Raw genomic sequence first — 20,637 nt, 5'->3', positions numbered from 1 at the left:
TTTATTTTATTCCTCTTAATTATAATTCATTAAAAAGATGTATTACATACAAGCGGACACAGAGAGGGTATTTATGTCAATCCTCTTTTGAAATCTCAATATTTTTATGATTGTCTTATATTTATTATGCTTTTCATATGCCATCTGTTTATGCCCTTTTCCAAATTTATGTGCCCCCAAAACATTTTGGCCCTCTATACTTCCAAGAATTGGGTTCCCTGGGTCAAGTTGGATTTTAAGAAAGATATTTATTATTCCATAGCCGATGTATTTTCTTTGTGAGCATTACTGAGCTTAACCGGAATTTGTCTTGTTTGCTCACTGGCTCAACTGTATGGAATGTATTTAAGGACATTTAAGTATTAATTTAGTCAAATTTCTTTCAAAACGTTCTATAGTGTTTGATAATCAAACTATATTTTTTATCCATATTTTCAGGGAATGCCCTTGTGAACACAAAGATTTAACCAGTTTACCGCGTAAAAATTCAACAAAATATTTAAGGTCGGTTTAATTAAAATGGACTTTTGGGAATGCCGCTTTCGAATTGTGGAATATGCATCAAATTTAAATTAAATTTACCATTGTTTTACAGATTTACATTACTATTTTTTTTTTACCGGAGAGCGAGGCCGTATCCAAGAGATACCGAGCTTGCCCCCCCCCCCCCCTGAAATGTTGGGTTCGACTCGTAGAAACGTAATGAATATAAACACATTTTTGACAGGTTTTTTTGCTCCCCCCTCCGAACAAAAATCCTGGATACGTCCTTGCCGGAGAGGAATCCCATCACTTTCTAGATCATTTAATAGCTGATTATGGGTTTCCGGTAAATAACAATTATAAGTGAATTACCCAGTTACCCACGGTGAAACTTTTTGAGGATCCGGATGAGTATCCATCATATTCAGCTTCTATGGAAGGTCTGCGACCGCTGGATGGTAAATCAAGCAGATCAAGAGCTATCCTGTGTTTAAATTGCATGCCTATTGTTGCTGTTGGTTCGGCTTGAATTGTTCTGCCCGCTTGTGGTATATGCATCGCTAAATGGCTTTTGTATGTTTTAAAACCTAAAAAAAAAAATAACTGTTGAAATTTTCTTTAGGAAATTGAGCATATTTTGAAGCAGGGCGATTGAGTAGAGAATTCAGTCCTAAGAACGTCGGTGGAAAATCAAGTGGAAAAGAAAAAAGTTAAAATGTATATAATGTGCTAGTCTTTGGGCACGAAACTCCTTGGGGAAAAGCTCTGGGGGCAGTTTTGAAAGGTAAAAGGTATACAAATCTCGCTATCATCTGTAAAGGCTCTTTTTTGGGTCTTCTGATACTAAAGAGCATGAGAAATTTATAAAACAAGAGCCTTTGGGGCTTTAAAGTAGGTTTAAAGGGAATTTAAAACCACTAGTACCTCTAACTGTGCTGAATCACCTTTCAGAAAGAGTAGTGCCAATTCTCGAAAATTTTGAGGGGGGGGGGAAATAGTTTTTAAAATATCTTGGGGGTGGTTTTGAGGTTTTTCTCATCTTCAATGAAATATAAAAAATGAAAAGAAATTTTGAATCAGGATATCAAAAAACGGTATTGTTCAAAATCTGGGGCGGGGCAAAAATATCTAAGAGGCACCCGCGCAATCTAATGTGGGTGTTTCATTTTTGTTATTTTAATCCAATTCAAATTTTTACAAAAGCAACCATATTCTTTTTTATTTATTATGTATTGATTCTAAAATAGTTAAGAGTAGATTGAAATGCTTAACATAGGCTAGATATATACATATATATATACACATATATACATACATATATATGTATATATATATATATATATATATATATATATATATATATATACATATATACATACATATATATATATATATATATATATATATATATATATATATATATATATATATATATATATATATATATATATATATATATATATATATATATATATATCTTATTTGATTTTATATAACGGGCTTCAGTCATATGTCTTTTTCTGTCATATATGCTGTTTATTTAGTAGCGGAAAAACTTCTTGGGGACTTTTTCCCTCCTCTTCTCTATTCTGTCTTTACGCGTCTGCATGCGCCTCATCAAAGCGTAATTTGATACAACCAAGTGTATTCCCATACAATTTATGAAAAAAAAACTCATCTACATAATAATTTGTAGGATCTACCGGCAAAAAAGCTTCGCCGTTTATTATTACGGGTGAAGAAACCCTAATTTTTTCATCTTTTGGCTGGGTTCCTTTTTGCATAGCTTGTTTGATGGATTACGGTTGGTCGCAATGAAAGGTGCATATAATTTTTTCATGAGGATTGAAGTCCCCTTTTTAAATATTTTAAAGTTTTAGGGTCAAACCAAATGACTGAATTTGTACTTTTAAGGATATTCTGTAAAACAAGGATTAGTGTCAAGAAATGATAACAACTTTTCACTATTGACAATCTGACCAAGATATGTTAAAATGGGATTAAGAGCAGGGACAAACAGAGAAGAGAAGGGGCTCAGATACCACGGTCGACTCAGAAATTCAAAATTTCCCGAATTTCTGGGCACTTCATATTCAAAAGACAAAATCGCAAAGAAAAGAAGAACGAGGACAATTAACAGCCAATGAAAAAATTGAAAATTATGCAAATATTTTGGTCAAAACCTCCGCTTGACCGTTCTCAGTGCAGAATGAACTGATAAACACATTACAGTTTTGTTTTTTGTTTTAAGGTTCTTTTTTATATTTTTATCTGCTTATTATGTACTGAGCATGGTCAAGCGGAGGTCTTGACCGAAATATTTGCATGGTTTTAAATATTTTCACTGGCTGTTAATTGTCCTCGTTCTTCTTTTCCTTGCGATTTTGTGTTTTGTCATGATTAGCCAGTGTGGTCTCGCCAGGGGGGCGGGGGGATTTGCTCCCTATATATCTTGAGAAGCACTTTTTTTTGGGTACTTTTATCGAAAAGTGCCATTTCTTGGTATTTTTAGTGACAAAATTTGAGAATAAAATAATCCCCCATCCCTCTAGATTTGAAAAATATATTAGTGAATTGACGCCACTGTATGTGCCTGGTTATGATCAATATTAATAAATAAGCTGTGCTTCTTCATTTTTAGTTTCCGCGGCTGTTTTTAAAGGACACAGTCAAATTGACCTATGAATGTTTGATACAGTTTTGTGCTAAGCTTAAAATGATTATGCCTTTTTTTATATTTATTCGTCTTGTATATGCATGTCTAGGATTCAGTCAGCTTTAATTTTGAAAAATCAAGCCATACGTCAGTCTAAAACCACATCAAAATAACATTGATCCAAAGCGATAAAGTCTACATTTTGGCTTCTAATGTTTTAGCCCCAAAATTTAGTTGCATTTTTAGTTTCTGCTTTCTCAGGGGTATTCTGAAAAATAAGGATCAATGGTCCAGAACGAAAAAAAAGGTCACTGAATAACAAAGAAACTTCAAGAAATCAATTTTACTAATCAACATTAGTCATGAATAGTAAAGTCATATTTTGCTTTAAAATGAAAATTACCAACGAAGCAATAAGTATCTTAAGTGGGGGAGGGGGGTGTTAACAGGCTTCGTTAAAAAACTGGCTATCAAAAGTGATGAGAGGGGTGCTGATATGCTCCTTTTTGTATTTGGATGGTATATGAGTCGTTTGGGGAGTCAATCGAACTTGTTATTCCTTCAAATTGGGGAAGGGAGTTCAGAATTCCTCCATGGTAATGGTCAAAAGTTCTTTAAAAAAAAAATATTGTCAAAAAATGCGCTTTCGTGTTTCAACCACTCTCCTTCCCCTCCTCCTTTCCCCTGGGAAAACTATGACGGTAGAGTAAAGCATAGGTGCCTTAACCGTAGATATCGACCCTTCATTAAATATTATTTTAATTGACACTTATATATCATTAAATAAAAAAACTATTATTTTAACTGAAAGTAAGGAGCGAAATTAAAACTTTAAACGAACAGAAATTACTCCTTATATGAAAGGGGCTTTTCCTCTTCAGCGCCCCGCTCTTTTCGCTAAAGTTTGACTCTTTCTCTTAACTCTACTTTTTAAAACAGTAAAAACTTTAGCGTAAAGAGCGGGATGTTGAGGAGGAAAAGCCCCTTTCATTTACGGAGTGATTTCTGTCCGTTTCAAGTTTTAATGTCGCTCCTTACTTTCAGTAAAAAAACTTGTTTTTTTTTTCTATTGAATTTCTGAACGTTTTTGAATTAATACATGTTTTGATTTTGGCTCTCCGCACATAAATAATTAAAAAGAAATTAGCATATTAATTTTTTTTGGCTAAATGGCTTTCTAAATAGTTTTAATCGGAAGATTTTGAGAAAAAAGGAGCGGAGAGGAGGCCTAGTTACCCTCCAATTTTTCGATACTTAAAAAGTCAAATAGAGCTTTTAATTTTTTATGAGCGTTTTCATTAGTAAAAAATATACGGAACTTACGAATTAACTTACGCAACGAACTTCTATATTCGTATATTTTTATTACGTATATTAGGAGGTTCAATCCCTCGTCAATACCTCGCTCTTTACACTAAAGCTTAAATTTTGTTGAAATTACTAAAATAGAAACTTTGAAATTACTAAAATACTTTAGCGTAAAGAGCGAGCGATTACGAGGAGGTGAACCCCTCATATGCGTAATGCTTTCTGTTCGCTTTAAGTTTTAATGCTACTCCTTACTTTCAGTTGAAAAAACTTGTCATATTTATTTTTTCATTGTTTTTTCAATAATGCTAGAAAATCCGACACCCCCTTTATTGAAATTCTTTTCCCCCATGACAAATTCCTCCATGGAAAGATCCTTCCACTTGACCCTCCTCCCTTAACTTCTCCCCCCCCCTTCCCAAACCAAAAAAATCCCCCCTGAAAATGTCTGTACACTTCCCAATGGCCATTACTATATATAAACACTGGTCAAAGTTTGGAACTTACAGCCCCTCTCTTGGGGACTGTGGGGGAGTAAATCGTCCCCAAAGACATAGTTATTAGCTTTTCCGATTATGGTGAATAAAATGGCTATCTCAGAATTTTGATCTGGTGACTTTGGGGGAAAGTGAACGTGGGAGGGGGCCTAGGTGCCTTCCAGTTTTATCGATCACTCATAAAAGGCACTATAACTTTTAATTCCCGTCAGAATGAGCACTTTTGCAACATCCTAGGACCACTGGGTCGATACGATCACCTCTGGAAAAAAGAAAAAAAAACAACAAAAAAACAAACAAATAAACTCGCACCCGTGATCGGTCTCCTGGCAAAAAATACGAATATCCACATTTTTATAGGTAGAAGCCTGAAACTTCTACAGAGGGGTTCTCTGATACACTGAGTGCGATGGTGTGACTTTCGTTAAGATTCTATGACTTTTAGGGTGTGTTTCCTCCTATTTTCTAAAATAAGACAAATTTTCTCAGGCTCGTAACTTTGATGGGCAAGACTAAACTTGATGAACCTTATATATTTAAGATCAGCATCAAAATGTGATTCTTTTGATGTAATTATTGGTATCAAAATTTCATTTTTTAGAGTTTCGGTTACTATTGAGCCGGGTCGCTCCTAACTATAGTTCGTTACCACGAACTGTTTGATCAGTATAAAGTATAATGTGCAGTTTTATTTTTAGTTATTATTTCAAAGGAATGCATATTGTATTTTGATCTGTTATTTATTCTTCTAATGTAACCGTTAATTGGCATTTCGACAAGATTGTGGTGAAAGATAACAAGATTATCTTATAATAGTAATTAAATAAAAAAAAAACAAGTTTTTTTAACTGAAAGTAAGGAGCGACATTAAAACTTAAAAGGGACAGAAATTACTTCGTATATGAAAGAGGCTGCTTCCTCATCAATGCCCCGCTCTTTACGCTAAAGTTTGACTCTTTCTCTCAATTCTTCTTTTTAAAACAGTAAAAAACTTTAGCGTAAAGAGCGGGGCGTTGATGAGGAAGCAGCCTCTTTCATGTACGAAGTAATTTCTGTTCGTTTTAAGTTTTAATGTCGCTCCTTACTTTAAGTTAAAAAAACTTGTTTTTTTATATTTAATTTCTGAACATTTTTGAATCATGCATGTTTTGATTTTGGCTCTCCGGAGAGGAATAATCAAAACGAAATTTGCATATTTTTTTTTTTTTTTTTTTGGCTAAATGGCTTTCTCATAATTTTGATCGAATGATTTTGAGATAAAAAGAGCGGAGGAGGAAACCTAGATGCCCTCCGATTTTTTGGTTAATTAAAGAGGCAACTAGAACTTTTAATTTTTTACGAATCTTTTTATTAGTAAAAGATTTACGTAACTTATAAATTAGCTTACGTAAAGAACTTTTGTATTCTCATGTTTTTATTACATATATGAGGGGGTTCGCCCCCTCGTCAGTACCTCGCTCTTTACACCAAAGCTTAAATTTTGTCCCAATTCATTAAGAATGACCCCTGAATCACAAAAGCCGTAGAATAAATAGATGAAAATGCTAAAAATACTTTAGCGTAAAGAGCGAGGTATTAGAAGGAGGTGAGCCCCTCATATGGGTAATAATTTCTGTTTGTTTTAAGTTTTAATGCTCTTCCTAACTTCCAGCTGAAAAAACTTTTTCATATTTATTTTTTAATTTTTTTTTAAATAATGCTAGTAAATCCTGCTCTCCCTTCATGGAAATTTTCTTCTCCCGTGACAAATTCTCGATGGAAAGTTCCCCCAGCATATCCCTCTCTTCTCAACCCCTCCCCCAACCAAAAATCCTCCTGAAAACGCATGTACACTTCCCAATAACCATTACTATATGCAAGCACTGGTCAAAGTTTGTAACTTGTTGCCCCTCCCACGGGGACTGTGGGGGAGTAAGTCGTCCCCAAAGACATAGTTATAAGGTTTTTCGACTGCGCTGAATAAAATGGCTATCTCAGAATTTTGATCTGTTGACTTTGGGAAAATAATTAGCGTGGGTGGGGGCCTAGGTGCCCTCCAATTTTTTTGGTCACTTAAAAAGGGCACTAGAACTTTTCATTTCCGTTAGAATGAGCCCTCTTGCAACATTCTAGGACAACTTGGTCAATACGATCACCCCTGGGAAAAAAAAATAATAAATAAACACGCATCCGTGATCTGCCTTCTGGCAAAAAATGCAAAATTCCACATTTTTGTAGATAGGAGCTTAAAACTTCTACAATAGGGTTCTCTGATACGCTGAATCTGATGGTGTCATTTTCGTTAAGATTCTATGACTTTTAGGGGTTGTTTCCCCCTATTTTCTAAAATAAGCAAATTTTCTCATGCTTTTAACTTTTGATGGGTAAGACTAAACTTGATGAAACTTATATATTTAAAATCAGCATTAAAATGCGATTCTTTTGATGTAGCTATTTGTATCAAAATTCCATTTTTTAGAGTTTTGGTTACTATTGAGCCGGGTCGCTCCTTACTACAGTTCGTTACCACGAACTGTTTGATCCATTGCTATTTTTTGCCCAGAGGGTTCAAAAATGTCGAAAACATGGTAATTTTACGTATATGAGGAATATTATTCTTTTCTTGTATTGAAACAAACTAACTACTTACTATAATCTGTTAAAGGGAACATTGCTCCGTTCTGTCAGAGGGAACATAACTTTGGTAATTTTTATCAGGACTTAAAACTGAAAAAATTTTGAACCAGAGTATTCATGATTGAGTTAAACTTATTATCTAGTTTAGAAAGTTTATGTCTTAGAACCGACAAGATAGAGACATTGTTTTCCTTAAGTTGTGAATTATTTTTTTTTTTGGAATCAGGTCAAGTTTTTCAGGTTTTTCGTCATACTTTGCCTAGGATTAGCCCTCCTACTGGGCATTTTTTTTCACGTTCTTTTGGTTAAAACACAAACATTATGGAAACATTACGGATTATTTAGATTGAAGTAATTATTGCAAAAATATTAAGATTTGTAGGAGGTACGAACCGAAACCCCCTGCTATGTCACAGTATAAGTATATGTGAACAGTAGCGAAAAATTCTATACTCTCCATTAAAAATTTTTGACACTCTTCATGACTCCACCTCTTCGCGCATGCGCAGTGACAAATGTTTAGCGCAATGCGACGGGCTTATGGGAAACTAATCCTGTGGGGCAGACAGATTTTCGTTTCCGAGCGCTTCAATCTGTATCATTTCTGAAGAAACTTTTCGCTACTGTTCATATATACTTATACTGTGTCCTATTTACATACTTTGTGCTTACACTAATTCCTTTTTTTTTCAGATAATTCAGCGGCTTGGCGAATCCTATCTTCATCAGCAGATCTCCAACTTTCATCGGAATCAGAGAGGCTTGACCCAAGCAGGAGCACAACTCTCATACATCAAGGAGGCGTCGCACGGGGATTGTTATCATTCACTTCATCTGTATAGGCTTATGCATTCGAAGAGGCCGGATAAGGCCGAGTCTGCCCGAGAAAGGGGCATATATATACCCCGCACTATGGTAAGTCTTTATGATTAAGCATGACAGGCACTTGTCGCGTTTTTATTGCAAAACACTTTTTCCGAGATTTTACTGCCTTCTCATTTTACGATGCACTAAATAAGAATAGGTCAAAAAAATGTGGTCAATCTGACTCGTGTCTGTTTTGGAACTGGTTTGTTGAAACGTTGAAACCTTTATAAAGACGGTGACTTTTTGTTCCTGTTGTTAGAAAGTATATTCGAATTAAATTTAAAGAAATTCATTGCAAAGAGGTATTCAGGAGGGGGAGGGGGCTCATGGTGTGACCCCTCCCCTAATTTTTGTCTGGCTAGTAAAAATGCATATAAACAAAATGTTACTTACGTGTTATATCGACCACACCGAAGAAATTAAGTTAGGTTAATCATAAGGAAATATACCAAAATATGATGAAAATATAACACTTAATTAACAAAATTATCGAAACAACAAAAGAGAACTATGGAAAGCAGGCCGCCCAGAACTCATAGATGTATGTAAGAATCGTATTGAAGGAAGCTCTGCGTTCTGCCGCCCGCCGCATCTCCTCCGCTAGATATGATTTCAAATGATGGTGGGCTGTACTTCTGTTCCGTTTATTCCTCCACTTTGCGGAACCACATATTCTCTGTTTGTTGAGTAGATGCGGTGGTTTCTGGGTCGACACAATTGTAAGTGTGGTTGACAATCAAGTGTGTGAAAGCTGCTTGCTTCAGCTCAGGTGTGTTGTAGTCGCTCCAACAATCGGAAATGATTGTTGATTCTGGCTAAATGTTTAGCTGAATGTGTTGAGTAGAGTATATGTTCCTGGGTTGAGGACTTCCACTAAAAGTCTGCCATATATTCTCAGAATTATGGATCAATTTCAATTCACTTATTTTATTGATCGAAAGTTAGTTGTTATTGGATATTGTATTGATAGCATGCAGGCCTGGATCGAGTAGGTGGGGCGTTTGGTATATTTCATTATGATTAACCTAACTTTATTTCCTGGGTGTGGTCGATATAATACGTAAGTACCAAACAAATTATAATGTAATTTTTTTGTACCCCATCCCCCGAATATTTTTTCAATCTTTTCTTAGCTTTCAGCATGAAACTGAATTTAGATATACCTGAACTGAATAAAATAATCCCTGAACTAAATCTTAAGAAAATTTTCCTTTCGTTTGTTTTTATATTTTCTTGTTGTGTTAATAGAGTATGTATACCACTTGCGGGGTTCGTGGGGATCCATAATTTATACTCGACGCATTCATAGCTCCAATCCCTGAAACTCCTTCTCAATTGGTATTTTCGGAAAATCTAGGAAATCAGGGATATGCTTCCCTAATTTGATTTTCAGTGGAAATGATAAATTATAGAGTTTTTGCAAAATAAAAGCGAGTACGTTTTACGCTAGATTTTAGAAATGTTTGGCTAACTGCTCTCTGAATTTGTATTTCATCCTCTTATTTGCCTTCAAATTCACTTGTCATGTCACTTTGTAATAGCCTTTTTTGCATTAACTATGATATTTTTTTTTGTATATTAGACCTTTTGCCTGGGGAACTTATTGGCGTTCGTCTTTTTTTTTTTTTTTTTTTTTTTTTTTTTGCATGAAGTTCCTCTTGGCCCAAGGAATTTCAGCTGTAAGTTCCAAGCTGATCTAAAAAAAGATTTTTTTGTCCATGTCTCTGTCCTCTATTTATTTATTTTTTGTCTTAAGTTCCTCTTGGCCCCAGGACTTACGGTAGTAAATTCGAGTTCGTTTGTCATGTCACTTAGTATTTTTTTTTTTAAGTAATCAAGATAAATTGTTAGTTAATTTGTCGGTCCGGTCATTTAAATTAAAGCCAATATTTGGGTTTGTGACGTAAGTAACTAAAGACAGTGGCTTGAAAATCAAACAATAAAAATGTGGTCTGATGCTTGCCAAGTTTTTTTTCTTCTTTTATGACGCATTGTTTCTTGTCTCCTGGGACATTTCTTTGTTTTGACTCAAGAATGTGCGGAATTCATTGAATTTGACGGAAACTGAAAGTGGGTGTTGTCTTCTTCATAAGAGTAGTTCTAGCCTCAATTGACTGTCGCTCATAAGACATAGGGACCATGGTGTAATTTACTTGCGATTCGGGCTTTTATTTTTGGTCTTAGTAGGGGTAGGGGGGCAAGCAGAAAAAAAACACGATAGTAACTATCGTGAAAACCTCAAAACTTCTGGTGAGGACACGGGCCCGAAGACTCGCGCCCTGCGTGAGGTTTGGGAGCTAACATGAGTATTAATGTGTTTCATCATATAAATCCGCTACTATGTTTTGGGGTTATAAATAAGCGCCCCTCAAACATGGTCTTTTGACTTCTCTTTCTTGTGCGATTAACCGACGCCCCCCCCCCTAGATATTGAGAAATGCCCTTTTTGTGGTGTTTTTATCGACAATAGCTTTTTTGGTATTTTAACTGAAGTAAATAATAAAGTTACCGCTTTTAGGTATTGAAAAATACATTTTTAACCACCCCCCCCCCATAAATTTTTGTGAATTGACGCAACTGACCAATAATCCTTCTTGTGTGTTTGTGTAGCTTATTTTTAACGGATTCTTCGATGATACTATCTGCCATTAGATTGAGAACTTGGTTCTTGTTTGCTGATAGATGAAGTCCACCCTCTGAGCTTTCTGCTTTACCGTACAAGATGGACAGTTTTTGCCATGCTGAACGAATCAGTAAAATTGTCGAAATATGCTTTCTACCAATTTTTTTTATACACAAAACAACCAATGGGACGTTTTTCTCCTTGCTGGATGATATATATCTTTTATTTCCAGATCCCTAGTATGGATTCGAATCTTCAGCCTACCACATCAGTTTGGTTGGGGATTGCTACACGCGGTGTTGATATTTATGAAGCTAACGAAAATCAGTTGAAAGCATTGAAGGCAGGTCTCCTATGGCATAGTATTAAAAATCTATCATTTGAGGTAAAGTGACTTTTATTTTGATAGTGGTCAGGCACGTACGCAGGAATTTTTTTCGGGGGGGGGGCAGGGGGGCAAAACCTTCGAAACAGCAGATATAAAGTAGCAATTTTTTTATTTAGTAACTAAATAAATGCAAAAAGTATGTATATCGGAAAATACAGATTAACTTTAATTTATGGTATTGTAGCGGATGGGGGGAAGAAGACTGAAGCCTCAAAAGTACGTTTTAGGCTCAGGTTATGTTCGTAAAGATTTAGAACCAGTGATTAATCTATTATATCCCACTGAAAGGGAAATTTTAGGGTTAACAATGCAATGTGGGTGCTGTGGGGGGTAGTTCTTCTATTGCGAAAACGCCGATTTTAATGAAAAATTATAGTTTCCAAAATTGATCCATTAAAAGCTGTACTTTATCCTGAAAAGGGAGGATGAACGCCATAATATCAAGGATGATTCTATTTTGTTGTGAAAAGCAAACTCCCTTACAACAAAAAAAAAAAAAAAAAAAAAAAAAAAAAAAAAAAAAAAAAAAAAAAAAAAAAAAAAAAAAAAAAAAAAAAAAAAAAAAAAAAAAAAAAAAAGGACAATCGCTAATTACTTCAAAGAGGGTAAAATGTTAGACAGAAATGGGTTAATAATTGGGCAGTGCCTTCACTGGATTATTGCATGCTGTAAAATCCCCCAAAAAAGGCTTCACACATGTATCTAGATTCTTAATAAATGTCCTACTTTGCCAGAAATCCCAAGAAACCATGGGGAAATTAAACATTTCACAAAATTTCGGGGGAGGGGTGGCGGTCTCGAAGCCCCCCCCCCCCCCCCCCTGCGTACGTGCCAGCTAGTGGTAATATCGTTTCAGAAGCCAATTTGGACAAGATATTCTTTTACATCTTGAAGGGGTAAAAAAGCCTGAACTTTTCTCAACTAGTGGTAGCAAAACAAAGACAGATTTAATTTATTTAATTATGACTTTTCTCTGCTGTTTGTGCTATCGACTTGATTAAATTGGCAGCTGAACGATTCGTATAATTGAAAAATGAAATCTTAGTTGTTGTCTCCCATCTCATACTTAGAGCCGTTGTTATTGATAGTTAAGTGAAAACGAGTTACTAGACACTTTTTCAACTCAAAAGATTTGTGTATCTAACTTGGGAAAAGAGAAAAGAATGGGAACGACTCTACGTCTCGAAAAAAAAAAATACTTCTTAGCTTCACTTCCTACAGAGATTAAAAGTGCCAGCAATGAGCCTTTAATTCAATGACATATTGTCGCCAGCATTGCCAAAGTTTTGAAATAAATTGTACCAGTTTTCCGGCTTGAGAGATTAAATTTTGCTATTTGCAGATTAAAATTTGCAATAACAAGAAGGAAATTTTCGGTAAAACGAAACTTGAACAGATATCTGAGTCAGAAAAGATCAAATACAACCCAAATGCACAGGAAAATTTGTTACATAAAAAAAATCTGGTTCTACAAAAATCGTTACAGTTGTACCGTGTTGGCAACGCTGATCATCGCTGTTACGCCTAAAGATTGTGCCTGATATTTTGACTCTTCTGAAATAATTTCCAAAAATCGTTTGGTGAACTGTATTCGATGAGAGAAGCGACTGGGCAACGTATGTTTAGTCACGCTTGATTTTCCTGATCTAGAATGTTCTGCTGCATCCCTTTGAGAACAGCTTAGCAAACGGCTTTTGGCAATTAACCCAGACGTGTGAAAATATGAAGTATGACCTTTAGGCCTAAAAACGGCGATATTTGAAGCATGCCCTTGATGAGATCATGCGTCCTGAAAAATAGCTTTTACTATTAATTTTTCATCATGTAGAGACCCAGGGCCGAATCTCCAGCATCGTTATGGGGGTAGGGGGCAAGAAGGGTCCATATCAGGATAGTTAAGGGTCATGGAATATCTAATATTTTTTTTCTACACTTGGGGGGGGGGCAACTGCTCCACTTACATACTTAAATTTCAAAAAATTGACATATTTTAAGCGTCAAGGAAGACGAGCGTAACAACACTAATTTCATCTATAATCTATAATCTAATATTAAACTTAAACACAAGTGAAAAGCAGGAAAGTGCAGGAGCCAAGGTTTAAAAAACTAACAATTAGCATACTAAAAAGTAAATAAGCAGAAATAGCAGCAGTACATATTACAGCACAAAATTACAGCCTGGCCAAGAACTACAACACAAGCAGCTGTCCAATTTCCATCTTGATTATGGTTAGTTTTTATTTTATTTTTCATGTGTGTGTTGAATATGTTTCTTATTGTTTATTGAATATGTTTGTGTTTGTTATATTTTCTTATCTTTGTACTCTGCAATGTCTGCCTTTATTGTGGGTATCAAATAAATGATGATGATGATGATATTATAAAATGATTTACTTCACTGGAATTTTTTCTGTTTCCACTGTTCATTCTTCTTTGCAGTGTATGTTTAGTCTTGTTGATTTTTTTTTATTCATTTGCTTTCTATTCAGCGATTCAAACTTTTGTTTTATCAATTTCTCGATTCCAGCTTAATTCATTTCAGCTTTTAATCTTCGCTATTTTGCTAAAACTTTTTAACTATTCATTTGTTTTTTCTTCTTTTTTTTTTACTGAAAACTATCAGCGAAGGTACAATCCCGACATTTGCTCTTTTATTTCATTTTCTTTTCGCTTAGAAATTATTTTATTTCAAATAAGCTACATGTAATCCTATGTTATGATTTGGGATTTTAAGAAATTCTAGGGCCTAAAGTCTGCTCCCTCTGCGCTCACGACTATGCGAGAATTTTTACTTCTGAGGATTTTATATTTTAACTGATACGACTATTTTTTTTTTGTTTTAGGGGAGAAGAAAGGTGTTAATTATTATATCTTACAATAGTCAATAGCTGGTTAAATGTCCATTCTACATATTTTATTTTTCCTAAAGGGCTGTTAATCGGTCTTTTCATTGAGTCTTTTATTGTAGAGACGGAAATTTGAGCTTCGAGCCGAATGTGAGAATAAAAAGTTTACATACTATGCCAGTTCCGATGTAAAATGCAAACATCTACTTTATCTCTGCCAAGCTACTCATCAGTTCTCCATGAAAATAGCTGAGGACGGTAATTTTACGTTTTGTCTATTTATTTTTCTCTCCCATCTTTGTTAACTCTTTCTTCCTTCCACACTCTCTCCTCTGTTTCTTTTCCCCTCTCTCTCTTCTTCCTTTATTTTGTCTCCTCTCTAAATCTCTTTCTCACTCACTTTCTTTTTCTCCCTGACAGTTCTTTGACTTCTACAGTTTTTATGGCACTTGCCTGTTGGCCAAGTGTCATATAGCGATCGCAATTTCTGTCTGTCGGTCTGTTGGTCCTGATTTTGCTAATTCGGGCACTTCCAGATTAAATCAGATTAAATTAGAAATATTTTATCAGATTAAATTAGAAATATTTGCTTACCCGATTCGACCAACTGGAGGGGGGGGGTTGAGGGACGGTTAATTGGGAAAAATTAGAAAAAGTATTTTAAAAATGTCTCCTTGAGAGCTTGCATAGCGCAGTGGATATGGGGTTTTGGTATTCTACTCCAAAGGTCGTAGGTGCAATTCCTGACATAGACAATTTTTGTAAGTTTTTTTTCTTACTCTGCCATTTTTAGTAATAATTTTTAGTTTAATTTTAAATCCTTTTTTTAAATGTCTGGCCTTGGCTAACACTTTTACCTAGAATATCAGATCGGATCACGTTTTATGGAGATTTAATCGAGAATTTGCTATAGTATGGGACAGCAAGCATAGGAGGAGCTAAATCAAGCGGTGGATTTAAAGCGACCAAAAATTGTAGAAAAAGCTATTCAGCTTCGGAGGCAGAAATCCCGCGTAGTGGTGCTTATCATGGTAGCCTCAAAAAAAAAAAAAAAAAAATAAAATGTCACCGCGATAACATTGCGAAATGTTGGCTCTTCTGACCTCGTCACAAGTTTCCATATGAGCTCTTGGCTCTTGTTTTGCAAAAACCCACCGTTTTCCAGTGCACTCCAGGCCAGTCAAGGGCCAATGCTGGGCTTTGATAGATCAAAAATACTTCCATTGTTCTATATAGGGTCCGCGTGTTTATTTTATTTTTTTTTCAGAGATGGTTGTGTCGAACCAATGGTCCTAGAAGATCATGTTTAGAACAAAGTTCAGAGCTCTTGAGTTCTTTTAAAGTGACCGAAAAGATCGTACCTCGGGAAAGTAGCGCTTCTTATCATTTTGTGGCACCAAACTGCGATTTTATTCCATGGAGGACAAAATGGCTATCGATTAAAAATTCTTAGATAGGGAATCGTTTTGAAAGTATCTAAAAACTATATGTTGAGCTTCCCAATTATGGACGAAGTATTACCGCAAAGTTGCGCTTTCGTTCATCAAAAGTAACGTTGTCCATGCAAGTAAATATATTTTAGACGGGAAAACATTCGGATGTACGCATAGTGGACGTGTTCTCGATCGCGTATGTGGGCGTTGCGTGTGGGAGAGGAGACGTCCCTTTCTTAAGTTTCAGTCGCTCAAACGAAAGGTTTGAGTTGTTAAAAAAGTGGTGCGAAGCACCGCTATTTTAATAGTACTACTTTATTAGGGCAAACGGGCTGATGGAAATATATTGCGTAAAATCAATGAATGAAGATCAGTCTCAGTCGGCAAAAAAAGAAATAGTTTAAATTGTTATATCACCCAAATCAGCCGGTGAAAATGACCAGCCAGTTGACTCTTAAGACTATATTGAAATTTAGCTGAAGCTTGAAAGAACTCACGTTAATAGAGCAAGTATCACAGAAATATTAAACATCAATAAAACAAGGCCAAATCATGTTCTGGAAAAGTGCCTTCAGTTTACCTCTACCTCTCCTTTACTTGCGAGACTTTAAAGATTGTTTGAAGGGAGGTACAACCATAGGCATATAATTTTCTTCGTTTTATTGGCGGAAGGGGGGAGTTAGTTTCTGCTGTTAAGGTGTAAAAAGCAGCAAGTTATTAAAAAGTAGTTGTTTTACACTTCTGTACCGCACATTTTTATTTGACGCTGCAATTAGCAATATGAAGTAACATCAAACTTAGGAAAAAGAAGTATGAATGGCATTAGGCCTATTGAACTGTTCGTAGGTGATACACTGTTCTAAAAGTTATGATTTTGTTACAGAGAGACAACCAAGGCCCACCCGAGGGAGGGGGGCTAAGGGATCGTTTTTACGACTCGTAAAAACGCAACAAAAATACATATAAACAGACTTTTTATGTTTTTTTAAAGTTTTTTTGTAAGTCCCCCCTCCCCAAACAAAATACTGGATACTGTCTTGGAGACAACTATCAAACCCTTGAAACTATGAAGTCTGTTTTAGACCCAGAAACTCCCTACTTTCCTCCGTTTTAGGTTTGTCTATTTTGAGTAATGAGTGCTTAGATCGGTAGCACAAAATAGATCATTGGTAAAGGGTTCAAATTTTTCGGAGAAAAAACGAGAGGGCTAATATATTAATTTATACGCAGAAAGATGCTTTATTACGAATTTGTTTCACAAGTTGAGACTAACGTCCTGTCAAATTATGGAGCAAAATTATTATTGATAATATAATTACGGAAAGTCTAATTTTATGGGATATCATTTTCTTCCTTTGAATATGTTATGAGTATGACAACTATTGCTTTGTAAAACTTTTTTTCCTGATTGATTGGCGAATTTATTTTGTCATTTAACTCACGAATGCTGTAAGTATAACGAAATACTCCATGGAAAAACTACAAACTGGTTAATAACTGAAAAACTCATAAATGTAACTTTTTAAGATATAATGATTTATATGGCTTTTGCGAAAACAGAAAAAATCCTGCTACGCAAATTCATAGACTCTGTTGACTTATTACATTCGGTAACAGTGTTAAAAAAAAAAAAAAAAAAAAAAAAAAAAAAAAAAAAAAAAAAAAAAAAAAAAAAAAAAAAAAAAAAAACTGACCTGCAAAATTTGTCGAATACTATAAGCCTGATTGATTTCGTAAAATATCTCAGGTTAAGTGGATCATTTATTATTGTGCTTCAAGCAGGGTTGTCTCTAAGATTTTTTTTTCCGGGTGGGGGGACAAAAAAACTTTTAAAAACGCAGCAAGAATTTGTCTATATTCATTTTTGTTACGTTTTTTCAAGTCTGACAAACTTCTACGGGGGATAGTTAAACGTCCTAACCCCTGCCCCCCCTGGATACGGCATTAGCTTCTAGTATAACTGGTTACGATGCATTGAAAACTTTTTTTCTTTTTTTCGTCTATGCTTTTTTTGGGCATTATAAAATGCGTTTTTTTTGCAAGATTTTCGCGTCTTGAAATTTTATTTTTGATGAAAGTTTTCATTTTTCAAGGATCTTAAATTCTAGACTGAAAATGATTGTCCTTAATCTTCTTCGTTGTGTGCCGTAAATTTTCTTTTGTGAGGGAACACGTGAATTCCGTAAACACAGTTATGTAAAAACTCTAAAATGGAAAAAATTTAATATTTTGACTGTGCTCAACCACGCTTATAACATACGACTTGTTTCCTAAATCTTTTGTTGCCAAACAAGATAAAATAGAGTGCCGATTTTGGCCTAGCTCAATTCGTAATTATATGGTTAGTCTCTTAAGCCTTTGGCTGTATACAACTCTCTCTGTAACATACTGGACTAGTTTATAAGACCTTTTTGCAGTTCGAAATGCAAAGGATAGTCCTGCGAACTTAGCATGGGCAGCAGAAAATGGGCTTCCTCATCCATCTGATGCACCTTTGGCTAATATTCAGAACCTGGGAGGACTGAGTGATTTGGGCCTGTCTTCGTTAGTGGATCAAAGAGTTTCGACGATTAGTACATCTTCAACAACTTCAGGAATTGTTTCTGATCGTGTTCTTAGCTTGGACTCAGAAGGTACTATTTTTGCTTATCTTTCAACTCTTATTAACAGAAGTGATTCTTTATATTTTCTTTTACAATATGAAAATTAAAACATAATTATCTTCAAATAGTTTCCTGATCAAGAGTAATTACGTTGAATTATAGATATGGGTTGTATAGAATGATTAATTAAAGGCCACTTAAGAGTGGCCGTTAATGGTAAATTGTTTGTTTAATTCATAGGTCTTGGATGAAATTAAAAATGTCTATGTCTATGTTGTCTTGCTCTAAGCGACAGGGTTGTGTAATTCGCTTTCTCTTCCCTCCTCTCTCTCTCTCTCTTCCCTCCCCCCTCTCTCTTTCTCTCTCTCACACATTTTTTTTTAATTTTTGAATTTTTTAGATGAAGGCAGAGATACTGTGATAGGCCATATTGAACATTGTGACCTGTCTTTAGTAAAGCCTGATGGAAAAAAGTCAAAATCACCAGTTGTTAAATCCTGTGATCTTGTAGACGGAGCGACAGGTGAGTTCCTTTTCGGTTTGCCTGAACTTTAACCCAGTTCATAGGCTAAAGTTAACCCAGGATTTTCGACCCTATTTCACGATATTAACATTGAAATAAGTCCTCTTAATATTGAGCACCCCCTTTTAAAATATTTTTTGATGACTAAAAATAATTCAATTAATTCAATATTGTATTTTGAAATAAATTGGTAAGATGTTAGCTATAGAAATATATCCCTGTGTTTAGCATATAGATTTTTAATATTTAGTTTCTTTTTAAACCTTATGACTCTCCGTAAGTGTTTCTTGGGATAATATTAAATTGAAGTAAATTACACGATTCATCAAATCAAATTAATTCTTAACTCACTTAAATTAAGCTCCTTTTAGTTTCTTTTAAAGTTTTAAGTTCCATTTTAAACCTTAGGATTATTCGTAATTGTACCTTGGGATATTATTTAATTTATCCGAATTTTACTATCTGAGCTTAAACTACATTTTGGAGTATTATCATAATACTATTAAATTCTTAGGTGGCAGGCTGGAACTCATATATTTTATTTTGATTATTTGTTTTAGTCCGCTAAGAAGGAGGTTCGCTCTCTAAACAAGCGGCCGTCACCCCATTCTAGAGGATCGCTTTTGCCCCCTCCGAACAGTCCAAGTAGAATTGTGTCGTGTTAACGTCTTAAGAGTTGTCGCGGTAGAAATAGATGTACCCATAAGTGGAAACAGGTTTAATTTTTACGGCTAGAGGGACCGGAAGATTTATCTGGGTTTTAAGAATTGGCTTGTATTTGGTCCATTCTCTTCTCCCCTAAACTACCTATACCAAAATTATCTAGGTATGGTTGAAGATGTTAGCCTCCTCAAACTAAGACAAAATTGGTTGTGACCAAAGTTTTCTCGTATGGGAATCATCTATCAATACGTAAGGGACAAATTAGCTCTAAAGGGTAACACCTCGGAAAAACAGATGGATCGCATGGAGAAGAAGCCGTGATTCAAGTATTTCGTTACGTCTTAAAACATTAGAAATTTTTGCCAAGAAGTGCGTGCTTAGAGGGTGGTTTTTCAAGAATGTTTAGACATTTCACCTTCAGTGATTCTAGATTCTACTTTAAACCCACTTAACTATTAGTGAGTTTTTGCTGAAAAGAAAATTTACTCACATAAAGAACCAAGACCATATCCAAGGAGTGAGGGTACGGAGTTTGCCCCCTCCTGAATTTCTGGTCTGACTCGTAAAAAGGTATATTATAAACTTTAACAAAATTCTTATGCGTTTTTTATAGTTTTTTTGTAAGATCATCTGAAAAAAATACCCCCTCCCCGAACAATAAACCTGAATAGCTTACGGCCTTGTAAAGAGATTGTCCAATTGATCTTGGTCCATCTTTTAACTAATTAGTGGTATTAGAAAACTAATGAAAAAGGCTTTCGTCAAAAATCTACTTAAAATATATTTATTGAAAAAAGGATATATTGAATAACTTATCAGTAATGTGAAATTCAACGTCAATATGAAATACTCTGTGGTAGGTTTGAACTTAGCTTTTAGCAAAATTTAATTACTATTGACTTTCTTATAATATCAATTACGCTACTTTTGGTATTTCTTTGCTTAAGCCGGAATATAAAGACTAATTAACGTTCATTTCATGAGCGAAAATGGCTGCTTTATTCGATTCAAAGCGTGAAAAATATCCATCTGAATAAAGTCATAAAATATAACTCGAAACCGTAATGTCTAAAATTTTGCTGCGTTCTCTAACCTCAATCGCCTTTAGCTGACATGTTCTATAATTGCCAA

The 20,637-nt window shown here is 35.0% G+C and overlaps 1 protein-coding gene across 1 annotated transcript in view; it reads left to right on the top strand.

Annotated features, from left to right (window-relative positions):
* LOC136038155 (FERM domain-containing protein 6-like) overlaps positions 1 to 20,637 on the top strand; it is a 124,300-nt gene that overhangs the window by 85,251 nt on the left and 18,412 nt on the right. Inside the window, exons 7-11 of the mRNA XM_065721205.1 lie at positions 8,254 to 8,475; positions 11,283 to 11,435; positions 14,407 to 14,542; positions 18,135 to 18,350; positions 18,721 to 18,843. Of these exons, the coding sequence (XP_065577277.1) occupies positions 8,254 to 8,475; positions 11,283 to 11,435; positions 14,407 to 14,542; positions 18,135 to 18,350; positions 18,721 to 18,843 (850 nt within the window). The remainder of the gene's footprint in view (positions 1 to 8,253; positions 8,476 to 11,282; positions 11,436 to 14,406; positions 14,543 to 18,134; positions 18,351 to 18,720; positions 18,844 to 20,637) is intronic.

Source organism: Artemia franciscana, chromosome 2 (genome assembly GCF_032884065.1).
Source record: "Artemia franciscana chromosome 2, ASM3288406v1, whole genome shotgun sequence".
Taxonomy (NCBI): Eukaryota; Metazoa; Arthropoda; class Branchiopoda; order Anostraca; family Artemiidae; genus Artemia; species Artemia franciscana.
Note: the sequence above shows the minus strand (reverse complement) of the source record. Positions and strands in the feature narration are given on the sequence as shown.